Source organism: Pholis gunnellus, assembly GCF_910591455.1.
Source record: "Pholis gunnellus genome assembly, chromosome: 17".
NCBI lineage: Eukaryota > Metazoa > Chordata > Actinopteri > Perciformes > Pholidae > Pholis > Pholis gunnellus.
In genome coordinates, this window is record NC_136544.1 from 17487982 (window position 1) to 17501604 (window position 13623).

The window sequence follows — 13623 nt, forward strand, 5'->3', positions numbered from 1 at the left end:
CACATAAGGAGTGCACTTTCAAAATAAAATGAAGGACCATGGCAGTTTATCTACTAAATGCTCTTGTCATGTCACGTCCTTATTCGGATTTAGTCTGTAGGACTAACATTTTTAACAAACAGCACACTGACCAAACACACAGGGTTTGTAGTCTCAGCTGCTCATTTCATTCAGAATCTTCTGTTGGATGGATGGGATGACATAAAATGTTTGGAGACATCATGCTTGTGTGTGATTCTCTTCTCTGGAGCTCATCTACTTCACCATCATGAGCACCTCTTTACTTTCAAGCCTCAATTTTGCACGACTCGCCAGCCTGAGAGAGCCTGCTTTTCTAAAACTGCAACATGTCAGAGGGTCCAATGTGACGCCATCACTGGTCAGAAATTGCAGGGATAAGACACTGCTTACCGTGAATGGATGATGTGTTCTTGGCTCAAAGCAAAGATCCCCCAGCTGAGATGGACTCCTGGTCCTTATCTTTATAGAGAGGGAACATAACAGAGGATGGCACGCAGACATCTCTGGTTTCAAAACACAATTTCTTGAATCAGAGAGGAGAGAAGGCCAATTGCTGGCTGTACGTGGCTCTGCCCACTTATTTGAAAACCGTATGTCCATATTTGAAGCCAACTTATCTCCGCGATGTATTACATGACTACATGGAAAAGCAATCAAATCTTCACTTTAAAGGGGACCCTCTTTTCTCACTGTGTTAATGTGAGAGCAAACCCTTAAAAAAATAAAATAAATAAAAGCCGTAATACAAAGTGTGAATGTAGCATTATCATTTAAATTAGGCTGGTAACATCTCCATTTAGATTGACTTTGCAACCTTATTTTTAATTAAACAGTGAAAATATTCCCTGGACACATTGGACAATGCGTCACTAGCCAATTAAAAACAGCCTCTCACTCTTGTCTTAATAACATGCGTGACATCTCCACTGGGGACTAATTGGATAAAGAAATCTTCTGGTGCATGCAGGCTTGTCAACCTTTTTAGTATAATTTTAAAAGTTGCAGAGACTCATCATTAAACCCCTTCTGAGTGTGCTCTTTTGTCATTGTATCAATATTAACTAGCAGTGCATGAGCCTTGTCTTCAAATGATCTCTACGAAAGTAACCCTTCACTAAGCCCGGCCCCTGCTGCTACTTCAAGACTTACCATGGAGCCCACTGTCACTAACTGAACTCATTGAATAAGTATTATCTTGACGGAAAAACGATTTCCGAAAGAAGCAGACTGAAGGATCTGCAATGTGCGTTTGAAGGATATATCCAGGATGTCAAACTGATTCAGCAGTGAAAACAGGTGAAAAAGATAAAGATAGAAGCTAAAGCTACAGATCACAGTTTAAAAGTGAACCACCACATCACCGGCAATCGAGACTGACGACAATAGAATTCAGGAACAACACTGTTACTGTGAAGCCGAGTAGGTCTTGTTTTCACTGGTACAATCATTAAAAAACAAAAGCAGTATTTGAGGGCAGGACTTAGCAAAGAGTCTATCGAGAGCATAGGCTATTCATTGCCTCCACACAGCTCTCAACATGCAGCTAACAGCGCTAACAGTGTTTACCTGAGGTGAAATCGGAGGGTGGGACAGTTTATAATCAACTATAATCGCCTTATGAGCACAGTGCACAGCGGCGGCCGAGAGCTAGCGAGTGGGGGCACGCTGACATGCACGAACGTGCACTCAAAGGCAAGAACGGCCGGCCCGGCTGTGCAAACAAAGCTCGGATTACAACAACCACAGAGAGATAATAACTTTATTCTCCGCTATATATTTACAGAGTAAATTGTTTTTTGCTGCTATATTAAAATATTAATGCTCTCCTTTAATGGGGAGGGAATGGTGCTGGATCGGGAAATGTGATTGCACAACAGCACTGTCAGTTGATGTGATTGAAGATTTCCACCCAGAAGACGTAGTAAAACAATCAAAAGCTCAAAGATAGTGATTATGAATTATAGTCATCATGCATCTTCTCTCTTCTTCTACTTCATATTTCAGAAATGGCTGACTTTGAGGACTTCAGCAGGCCGGGAGGGCTGACGAATGCATCTGAAAGCTACCAGCTGAACCCGACCAGTGTGATTGTGTCGGTGGTGTTCTCCCTCATCTTCCTGCTGGGCACCGTCGGCAACAGCCTGGTGCTCGCCGTGCTCCTGCGCAGCGGGCAGGTGGGCTACAACACAACCAACCTGTTCATACTCAACCTGAGTGTGGCCGACTTCTTCTTCATCATCTTCTGCGTTCCTTTCCAAGCCACCATCTACTCTCTGGAGGGCTGGGTGTTCGGCTCCTTCATGTGCAAAGTGGTCCACTTCTTAATCAACCTCACCATGTACGCCAGCAGCTTCACACTCGCTGCTGTCTCTGTTGACAGGTGAGTTGATAATCATCCCATATGAGACAGTATTTAACTATGCGCGTAAACAGACTACAGCATGTTATACAACACAGCAAATACTTACTTCTTTCTAAATCATATCCACCCACCCACTAGGCTTATTGTTGACATTTGCAACATCCATAAACAAATTACCTTGAAATAATTATTGTAAACAAATGAGAGAACAGGAGGGTGATTGTCAGTGTTGCATTTCCCATGAAGCCCTTTGATTCCTGTTTCAAAAGGTTGTTGCTACTGGGGCTGCAACTACGGCAATGATTCATCTGTTGAACATTTTTGCAATTAACTAATTTATTGTTTAGTCTCTTTAAATGCAAATATCAAAATATGAATCCAGATTCTGTCTATTTCTCGCCTCAAATCTTTTCAGAAACATATTTTGCTGTTTAGCTGTAAATTCTCGATTGTTTACAACATGACGGCTATAGGTCGCAAAGTTACTCACACTAAATACACAAAATGACACGTCCTCATACAACGGTTCATGTGTTATTAACTTATGAAATATGTATTATGTTTTCCTTCAAAAGACCATCTCCATGAATCATATCAGTTTGAGCAAGATTTATATGACAACAAAGAGTATCAAACCTAAAAAAATCATGAAGGAGGGCTGTAAGGTAGCATTTATTCAAGTCCACACTTGTATACCCTGGAGGTACACAGTCATGTAAAAGAACAATAAGACCTTACAGAGACGCTGCATATGTAATTAACCATCTTGTGAGAAAATCATGCGTTATCCTTGAAATGACATCCCTTGCAGAGGGAGCGCCAAGCCATCATTATAGTTGTTGGGAACGTTGTCAGCTCAGTCAATATGAACAGAGTCGGTGTGCAGCTGCCCTCTGCAGCAGACACCATTTGCTCACACTGGCTGTATTAACAATTTAGAGAGTTCAATGGATGTTTCAGCCTACCAGCGAGACGTTTCCTCCTCAGTCTGGAAAAGAGCAGGGACAACCGGGTCGGGGTGTTAATGGATTTCAGCTGTCTTCCTCCTCAGTTCCTGTGTAACCAGTTAAAAAAAAAGTCAACAGCTTACAGTTACACTTTAGACCAGGAATCCCCAGAAGGAATGAAATCACAGTTCAGCCTGAGCAGCAGCACACACACACACACACACACACACACACACACACACACACACACACACACACACACACACACACACATACACACTTTTAATGGAAAGTATTTGCTGCTACAGTGAGCCGCCCAAAGGCAGATCATTCGTTGACTGTGATTTTATGCCAGAGAAATATCCCATGTGAAAATGATTCAATATAAAAAAAAACGATTTGCCAGTATAGCTTCTAATCAGGGAGTTCATTTGCACAAATACTTGACTTCATAAGTAACTGAGGTAATGTAAGATAATATATCATTTGTGCCTCCAACTCCAGAAAATGGGAAACTCGATTTCTCGATTTTTTTAACCTCCTCATTAAAACAAACATCTGTTGAGGCTGCAGTTACACATAATATAGCACGTTTGAACAGAAATCCAATATGATCACTCAGTGATGCAGTTGGGAAGAAAATACGGAAACAGCATCTGGATTGAGCCAGTACATCGTAAAGTATGGGGATACATTGAAATTCAGCCATTTCAATTTCACAGACAATGTGGTGAGTCTGTAATTCGTAGCATAGAAGATGTTTCCCAGTCTGCTTTTCTACATTTAATTGGTATCTGATAATTGGTAGCTCTCTCAAAGCACTAAAAGCAAAGCATCTTGTCAGACATGAAAAGACTGTTCATTAGCTCATGCTTTCGTACAACATCAAAACTGCTTTCTGAGTACCTGCAGTCGTCCAAGTCATCGAGCCTCCATGTGCTTTTTTCTCTCATGTTGAACGTGAAGTGTCTTTGGCCCCATTTCACTCAGGTTTCAAAGACCAAAGGCTGATGACTCTGACTCTCGAGAGCTAGCTGAAGTGTCCAGTAAATGCAGATGGGGACGACGTGGATTTGCAGCTTTACCCAGAATCCTTGCCCCTGGAAACAGAGAAGCCCTCAGAGAACCTGAGCTCATAAAGCAGCATGTTGAATATGGCAAATACAGCTTTACATGTTCAAAGAGGAACAAACCAGGTGACGGAGAGGCAACGACCTCAGCAATAATGTGCGAAAAGCAGTGTGGTGTCAGAATATTGAAAGAGATCTGTCATGAAAACATCAGGCTCTTTCTTCATGACGCCATGTGATGTGTGGTGGGATTCGCTCCTTTGTCGCCAACCAGCTCAGCAACATCAAGAGCACAGCACAAGGCACAGTCATGTTCTGTGCTGATTTTACCAAGCGATGCATGCGCGATCCGATCCCACTGAAAATCCTACAAAAACCTTTCTGTGGATATTACAGTTTAACATATTTCCCTAAGGTGTTTTGTATTCAATAAAACCCAGAAACGACTGAGGTGTTACTGATTATCATCCAACACAGAAGCCTCATTGTGGAGGTGGCAGCTTCCTGAGTGGATATTCCCTTCATATAATCAAACTAATGGGGGAGTAAAACCACAATCAATTGTCACATTGTCTTCACTCAGACAATGCTCTCTGCGTCGTGACGTAACATTTAATTCATAATATGCCAGCTGAAAGCTTTGAAACCAGAAAATGATTAAGTTTCGAGTTCAATTTGTGATCCACAACTGAAATGTAGATACTGGAATCAACTTTCAACATTTAATCTCAGCTTCATTTAACCCAAATTAAATTATTTCTGAGTAGACACCTCAAAATCTAATTTTTCTCTGGAATACTCTTTTTATCAAATCAAAAATATGATTCATAAATACATTTCATATTCAGCCTCGTATCACTCAATGCCACGTGGATAAAGTTGTTAATTGATTGGTAAAGTTTATTTGACTTGGCCCTCAGCAGACTTTCTTATGCAAGTTACGTAACAAACGTAAAGTCATCGTGCACTTTTGGTTTCACTGGGCTGACTAAATAATTCATTGACTGACCTAGTGAACTATTTCACTTGTTTAGTTAGCTTCTGTCATAATATCTACAATGTTATGCAAGTACACATTTTGTATACCAAGTTTAGACGTTAATATGAAGCTCTCTTTCATAATGATAACACTGCACCGCGTGGTTTGGATCACGTGTCACTGTGTTCTCTGTTTGTAGGTACCTGGCCATCCGTTACCCGCTGCGCTCCAGAGAGCTACGGACTCCGTGTAACGCAGTGGTGGCCATGGTGATCATCTGGGGTCTCTCCCTGGTCTTCGCCGGTCCTTATCTCAGCTACTACGACCTGATCGACTACGCCAATAGCACCGTGTGCATCCCCGGCTGGGAGGAGCAGAACCGGAAGGTGCTGGACACGTGCACCTTCCTGTTCGGCTACGTCATCCCCGTGCTGATCGTGAGTCTCTCGTACACTCGAACCATCAAGTACCTGTGGACGGCCGTCGACCCTCTGGACGGCATGTCGGAATCCAAGAGGGCCAAGCGCAAAGTCACCAAAATGATCATCATTGTCACGGTGCTCTTCTGCATCTGCTGGCTGCCGTACCACGTGGTGATCTTGTGCTACCTGTACGGCGACTTCCCTTTCAATCAGACCACGTATGCCTTCAGGCTCCTCTCCCACTGCATGGCCTACGCCAACTCCTGCGTCAACCCCATCGTGTACGCTCTAGTGTCCAAGCACTTCCGCAAAGGCTTCAAGAAAGTGTTCAGCTGCATCCTCAGTAAAAACGGGAGGAATAAGGTCCACGTGGTCCACGTAGCCAACACTGTGCCCGGGTTCGAAGCGGGATCCACGGAGGTGTCGCACATGAACGAGGAGAACGTGCGACAGAATGAGTGTGAAATGATTAACAGGCGGATTGGCGAGCCAAGAGAAGCCACGGTGACACTGAATTTGCCCTTTCAACGGCACACTTGATAAGTGATTCAGCGACGCTTACGGGCTCATTACAGATTGCCTTATGTGAAAGCATGACACTGCAGCAAGAAATGTGTGAAATGCTCATAATGACAGTCACAGTTTTGGTGGCAAAGAGGAGAGTTAAAATGAAACACATTTACCGCTGATACAAAAAGTGTTGAAATACAGTTAATACAATGAAGCCACAACCAAATATGGGTTTGTTTCATCATCTTTGTCAAATATTCACTCCCATAATGTTCCACGAACAGATAAACACTCAGTCACAAAGGTTTGATACTAAGAATGAAAATGTCTCTGTTTCCACCACTTGCCTTAACTATGGCCTGAAGCTTGGTATATATTCAAAGGTCCAGTGTGTATTGTCTCATCTAACTGAACGCCCCCTTTCCAATGGCGTCAGAGAACCCGGCCTTCAGGCAGGACCAGCGCATTAAACTCCTGCGAACAAACGGCTCTGCCGCCCCTCTGTTTGCAACATATCACACCAGCAACAGCACACAAAAGCAGATATTCACACAACTCAAACACCGGTGTGCACCCAGTGTCAACAATATCAAAGTATGCAGGCATTTTGCTGATCTTTGTTGGTTACTTTGCAGTTTTCGTACAGTTGGCCCACATTTCCCCCGACCTTGCCAGGGTGCTGCCATAGACAACCACCTATTCTGCCTTTATGGACGCGCCGGATCTGCGTTCAGGTCGTCGGAACCACCCAACCCTGTCTCCTACAAAATATGTTTCTGTAACATAACTCACAATGCAGTGGGGAACGTTATTTTAAGGAGATGGGGCTGAATCACTGAATGTAGATTGCTGCCATTGGCCGTCTGTTTTGAAAGGGCACTGTCTGTATTCTGTGCTTAGCACCGCCCAAGTGGATCGTGATCGGTTTAAAGAAATACAAAAATACAAACACGCCGCAGAGTCCCCCCCCCCCCCCCCCCCCCCCCCCCCATACAGAATGACAACGTGAGGAGCCAGACCAGCTCCATATGTAGATATGAAGGGCTCATTCTAAGCTAACAAAAACAAAACACAACAATTCTTAGGTGATTATAACTTGTGAATATTATATTCCACTTCTGCTAAAAGGTTTCCATAAAGACTGCACACTGGACAATTAAGTCTTTTCAGCATTTGAGAATTATTACAGCACTTTTTAAAAGCAGCATAGAATGTGTCCCATAATGTTTGTTTCACCTTTCCAAAGATGTTCAAAGGTTGGCAAATGTATGTCAGCACTGTTTGACCTCAAACAGGTTTTGATACAGATTCGGGGTCTGAACCTGCTCATAAAGTCTGAAGAAATGGCATTCCTCTGCAAAGTGACGCTTCTCCTCGTCAGGTCATCGACAGGCCAGTTATTACAACACTGCAGCATTTCCAAAACCATGTGGGATTGTAGCTTTTATGGTCTGTTAAGGTAATCTCTTATGTCTTTCCCTCACACAAACTCAACCGTTAGTCTGATTGTGGTTAGTTTTTAAAGTGCTCGTCTCTTATTAAGATCGTGGTTTTTCTAACTGGAGCAGTTGTTTGCTCAGTTTCCTTTGACTCTTGCATGCAGATGCTGTTTTGTCTTGTCAAGATATTACTGGTATATTTGAATTGTATAAGCCGTGTAGGGGTGGACGTGGCTAAATGGAGAGCAGGGCCGTACTTCAATCAGAGGTTCGGTGGTTCGATCCCCGACCCCGGCTCCGCTAATCGCATGTCAGTGTGTCCTTGAGCAAGAACCCTAAATTGCTCCCGTAGCTGTGCCTATGGTGTATAGATAGACACTGAATTGTAAATCGCTCTAGATAGAAGTGTCTGCTAAATGACTGTAACATACAGAAAATATTTTGTGTACAAATATGATATTCAGTTACATTTCAATTTCACACCAGTATTCAGGAATCAGGTGTCAAATACATCTGGTAAGAAGTGTATTAGTTTTTGATACAAATGAAACAGTTCTTGGTAAAAGACTTTAGATTTAGGAAGAAAACTGGACACATTTTATTGCTTTACTTGTATTTTGCAATGATTGTAATCATGGCATGTTTCTCTATAATATTATATATTTAAATTATTATTGTTTATCAATGAGTGCACTGAAGAGATGTGTCTTTTAAAAGGTGTGTGTTTTGTGTATTTAAAAGCTGTGAAATGATGATCAGCATTGACATGGTTTGTTTCGTTTTCTCTCTCCAGATGAAAGCACACCCTCAGTGTATCTCTTCCTCGCTGTGTTTCTCTGTAAGCTTGTGTCCTACCTCAGAGCTGCTTCTTGTCTTTTAGCCGTCTTCTGCTCAGATTGTGTGAAGCGCAATTTTCCTCCTGAGAAGCCAATTTCCAGACAGAACATTCTCCTTTGCACTGACAAATTATTGTTTGTTTGTTTGCTTGCCCGTTGCCTCCTACGCTGTAAAGTATCCTCTATTTCCTCTGTTTCATTATGTAGACTTTTCAAATGTTACAGCCTGTAGATTGTAAGGATATATATTTAAATAGATATTTATCAAAATGCTTTGGAACACAATGTAATATATACTTACATGACCAAATAAAATATTTTCTGCTGTGAGATCTATCTTTCCATCTATCTATCTATCTATCTATCTATCTATCTATCTATCTATCTATCTATCTATCTATCTATCTATCTATCTATCCATCCATCTATCCATCCATCTATCCATCTATCTATCTCTCTATCCATCTTTGAGGGGTTTGCAGGGAGTGATGAAAAGCCAAAGAAAAAGACAGGAAACATTAATTTGCTTCTTATCGCTGCTTTAAGCTTTAAGCCGCTGTTTTCTGCTGCAGGACTAAGAAACAACATTAAGCCGAGCAGAGCAGACCTCTCGAGATCACAGAGGTCTCTGGGTTTTTCTCTGAGAGCAGAGTCAAAGGCGTCACGGCGCCACGTTGCACTAAAAAGAAGACACTGGTGAATAGATTAAGCTTGCGTTGTCATAAAAGAAGCACACCGAATTGACATTTACACAACTTTTCAACTATGCTGTTCTTTTGTATTGGATTTTTTCTGGCTACAAATGATCAATAACCAGTGATATTGTACAAACAAAAGGACATAAAGCCCATGCTACGTACAGTTCATACACAAGCTTTAGTTGCAGACACGTGATGCACGACCTGAGAGAGAGATTCATAGCTGATGAGTACGTCAGAGATGTAAGGTGGGCCATTACAATAACACCTGTGATAAGATGTAGAGGCCTTCAGTCCTTAATGGAAGACGAGAGAAAGAGACATCAACAACGGTGAGCCTGTTAGTGATGAACTATGGGATATTTCTCTCACACATTGCCATCCATGGAGTCTGGAGTGTGGAGCTGGAATAATTCTACTCTTCTGTTTTTTTGTTAGTGGTTAATGAGTCGACGAGTTTCAGTGTTTTCCAATTGCTGTAGCACATTTTCTGAAACACTACTGCAGTTCACAGAACATTGATAGCAATCACCACATCATTTAGTTTTATACTTTCACATTGTCCCTGTCTGTGAGCAGCCTGCTGTCCCGCTTAGAAGTCAGTAGAGAAGCAGTGTCCCACTCTAACATGCATCAGTGTGTCATTTGAGGATGTTTTATACCCCAAAGAAAAAGTAACACGGCTGCTAGTACAATAAAGCATCAGACAACACATTCTTATGTAGACACAGATTGTACCTTTTTTCTCGTGAGCGTGAAATAACAGCAGATGACATAAAGGACGCAATAATCCAATTATCAGAGGAATTCTACTGCCGAGAGAACAAAGCTTTTACTGAAACACACTTTTGGCACTTAGATGACTAAAAGTGGGGTGAGAGTGTGCGTCGTAGCAGCATAATAGGACCATTAGCCAGAGGTCATTGTTGGATATTTATATTTATGGAACTGAAAATCTTGAAATAGTCTGCACTGGTGCTGTGGTTGCTGTGGAAACACAAACACAATTAATCTTTTGATCTGAGATGGTTTCTGATTCAAGCCATGATTGCAGTTTTGCAAAAAGAAAAGAAGTTTTGTAGATGCAATTTAAAAATTTGAAAAACAATTCTACCTTCAAGGGAAATGAGATTTGAGACGGCTGAAGATGTTGAAGCTACAGATGGAAGTGATTGGTTCAGGAGCCAATAGTGAAGTCACAATGGGTGCATTGATGTTCTCTGGGTTTTAATCAAATAAAAAAAAGAATCTCCACATAGCTATTTTTTCTTTGTAAATATCTAAATAACAAAGAATAAATGAGTTTTCTTCAAATCTTAAGATAAAGTTGCTAAATCTGGCGAGAAAGTTACCAGGTCGGCAACACTGACAGCCCGGCCCTTCAGGCCTTTAAGGACTTAAGGCTGTTGTTAGAACTTCCAGCTGTCAAGCTAGCAGCCTGTGGAAGACTCCAGTGACGCACTATTAGTGCACATGCAGAGTGCATGCAGGTGGATGGGTAGACAGGCAGGGAGGACGTCCAACCATTTAATCCGTGCCAAATGAAATGAAATATCAAGAAATGAAACGTCAAGACAGAAACTGACCTTTCCTTACAGAGAAATCTCACCCACAGTAACATTAAGAAACAACAGGCGGCAGGATGGCGTCCTACGACGTGTGAAAGCACTGCGTCAGACACCTGCAGTGAAGCTTTGTTCACTACACACATGTACTGCGGTCGAGACTCGACAGCACAAAGACTGTTATTTGTAGCAGGAAAAAGCGGTCACAGGTGCTTTAAGGCATCGACTAAAATGCGCGCAGATATCACCAGAAGAGGTCGTTGCTTATCTGAGCCTGTTAATCGATTGGTAAGCAACACAACACATCCAGTTCCTCTGAGGCGTTACTGAGTTGTATGAGTCGAGGTAGAAGCAGCACAATTGCTGGCAATTTGCAGGAAAATGATTATCATTTATCCAATTTATGGATCAACGTGTAAACAGCCAGAGAAAGAGAGAGCAGTAGTGTTCAGGATTTCACAGGGAAACAGTTCTGTTTTCACATTCAGAATACACATTGATCCACAATTCATTCTCCGAATAACATCAAACATGTCTGTCCAAAAACTTTTGGAGGAAGAATCTCTGAGATGAACAAAGATTTTTTGGAATTGACAGTGAACAGTGCCCTCTTCAGGCTAAAGCCTAACACTGCAGTATGTCACATTCTGTGAGTTCATCATGTCAGGGGAACCGTTAAAGTGGCAATCTCGAGGGTTTTATTGAAATACATGTCTGTTAAGTCACTCTCCATGGCCTAATGATTGAGCCTATGACCCACTGATACAAGTATTGCAATATTCATATATTTGTAGCATTAATACATGGGTGTATTACAGTTTTTCTCCATTGTATACAAATGGAACTAAACATGCACGGAGTGACTTGGCAGACATTTACTTCAAAGAAAATACCAACGAGACACTTTTAAATTCTGATCTACACGAACAACAGTTTACAAGATCACAAGAGTTGTGTGCAGCAAATGACAAACCGTTTGGGTCAATTACACTCAGAAGTCAAGCGCTGGTTTTATTGCATGTATTTATTGTCCAGGTACCTTTTAAATGGTAACCATGCAAGTTAGTGAACAGAAACAGGTCCAGGATGCTGAATGTGCTGACTGGGCTGCTGGTTGATGACAAATTTAAGTTTTACATATTTACATAGAAAAGGTGGAATAGTGACAAACATTTAACAAGAAAGACAAAAGAAAAGAAAAAAATTCTACACAAAAAATATAAAGCAAATCCCCGATATTTATGTCCCCACATCTGTCTGGAAGTCACACAGCAGACATCATTAGCATAGTAATAAAGGCACTCTGTTTATTATATACATTTCATTGATCTTAAATAAGGGAACTTTTGGGGCTTTCACAGTAAGAATGATAACAGATTTGATACTCTGTAGATATTTCAAAAGAAATAAACTATGAGAATCGAGATAATACTTGTAGTATTTGACTTAATCACGTACTCGACGTATAATTTAACAAACAAAAGGACCGCTGGAAGCAAACGCAGTAAATATATTAAAGCGAAACTGATTTAAGTTAGACATCTAAAAAAAACAAAAGGCAGCATTTCATAAGAGGAGATGTTCCTTACACTGGGTTTCTATGCAACGACGCGTATGACACAGCACTCTGGTTTCAAGGTCCGCTATCTTCCTGCCTGGTTTTCCTCAACAAAAACACTTTTGTTACGTTTTTTTACTACTGCGCAGCGAAGAGGTACAGCGAAAAGAAAAAAAAAACATGTTGGCCTTGAATATTAATGTCATGTTCCTTCCCCGCAGGATTTTCACTTCAGTTCCACTATTCCAGCGCATATTTATTTTACAACGCCAGATAGAGGGGACAGGAAATACTAATGGCTGAGACATTGTTCCAGTGTTGCAGTAATGAGGTCGACATGTGACGCTTTCAAAGCTGATGTTCCGAACAAGATGCATCAGAAAACCGCACACACCTTGTCCATTGCAAAGAGCATTCTGGTCTTTCGTGCAACGGCTTCAATGATTGAATATAAAAATAAATAACAAAAGATACCGAATAATAAGTGCTGCTACAGAGTGAAGGGGGATATCAATGTGAAAGGGAAATTCAACCGCCGGCCTACAGCGCCTACCATCTACTTCTTTTTTTTTTCCTCTTTGGTGTAACGTGATCCATCAAAAGGAGATCACGTGCACTAAACAACTCTTCCTGCCAGGCACAAGATGCAGCTGTGATAAACTACAGAAGGCTACAGATTAGAGATCAGCCCCTTCTTAACTGAGCCATCGACTAAGCAGTGATTTTAGGTTTAAGATGGTAGGTCGTGGGGATCGCGGAACACAACTCCAGGAAATAGTTTTTTAAGAACTTGATGTAAACACGATGAACTCAACATTAGTGTGTGTGTGTTAGCCCTCCTCTAGACTGTAAAATAGAGCACTTACACTATGTGTAATATGCCTTCATGTGACCTGCATGGCACAAACGTTTGATGGTGTTCTGATGACATTCACTGGCCTTCTCATTGAAATGCTGTGATGTGACCTCTGCTGAACAGAGTCAAGGAGCCGCTCTGCACTGTGAGCACGAGCTTCAATGTGTCTTCAGACGACATGAACACTAGCTGTACCTCTGCAGCCGGAGGCAGTAACTCAACCACAAACTGTGTCATTCAGTGTTTGATTGGAAGTCATTAAAAGAAAATCACACAAACTGGCCTCTTAAGAATAATTGCTTTCAAAATATTCATTGGCATTGACTCATTTAAAAAAAAAAAAAAGGTCAAATTACTCCA

General features: G+C 41.5%; 1 protein-coding gene across 1 annotated transcript; it reads left to right on the forward strand.

Moving 5' to 3' along the window:
- Nucleotides 1-2027: 2027 nt before the first annotated feature.
- Nucleotides 2028-6341, forward strand: galr2b (galanin receptor 2b; the record flags this gene model as incomplete). Its single annotated transcript, XM_079177057.1, has 2 exons — nucleotides 2028-2401; nucleotides 5579-6341. 2 exons carry the CDS (start codon nucleotides 2028-2030, stop codon nucleotides 6339-6341), a joined length of 1137 nt encoding a protein of 378 aa, XP_079033183.1.
- Nucleotides 6342-13623: the final 7282 nt, after the last annotated feature.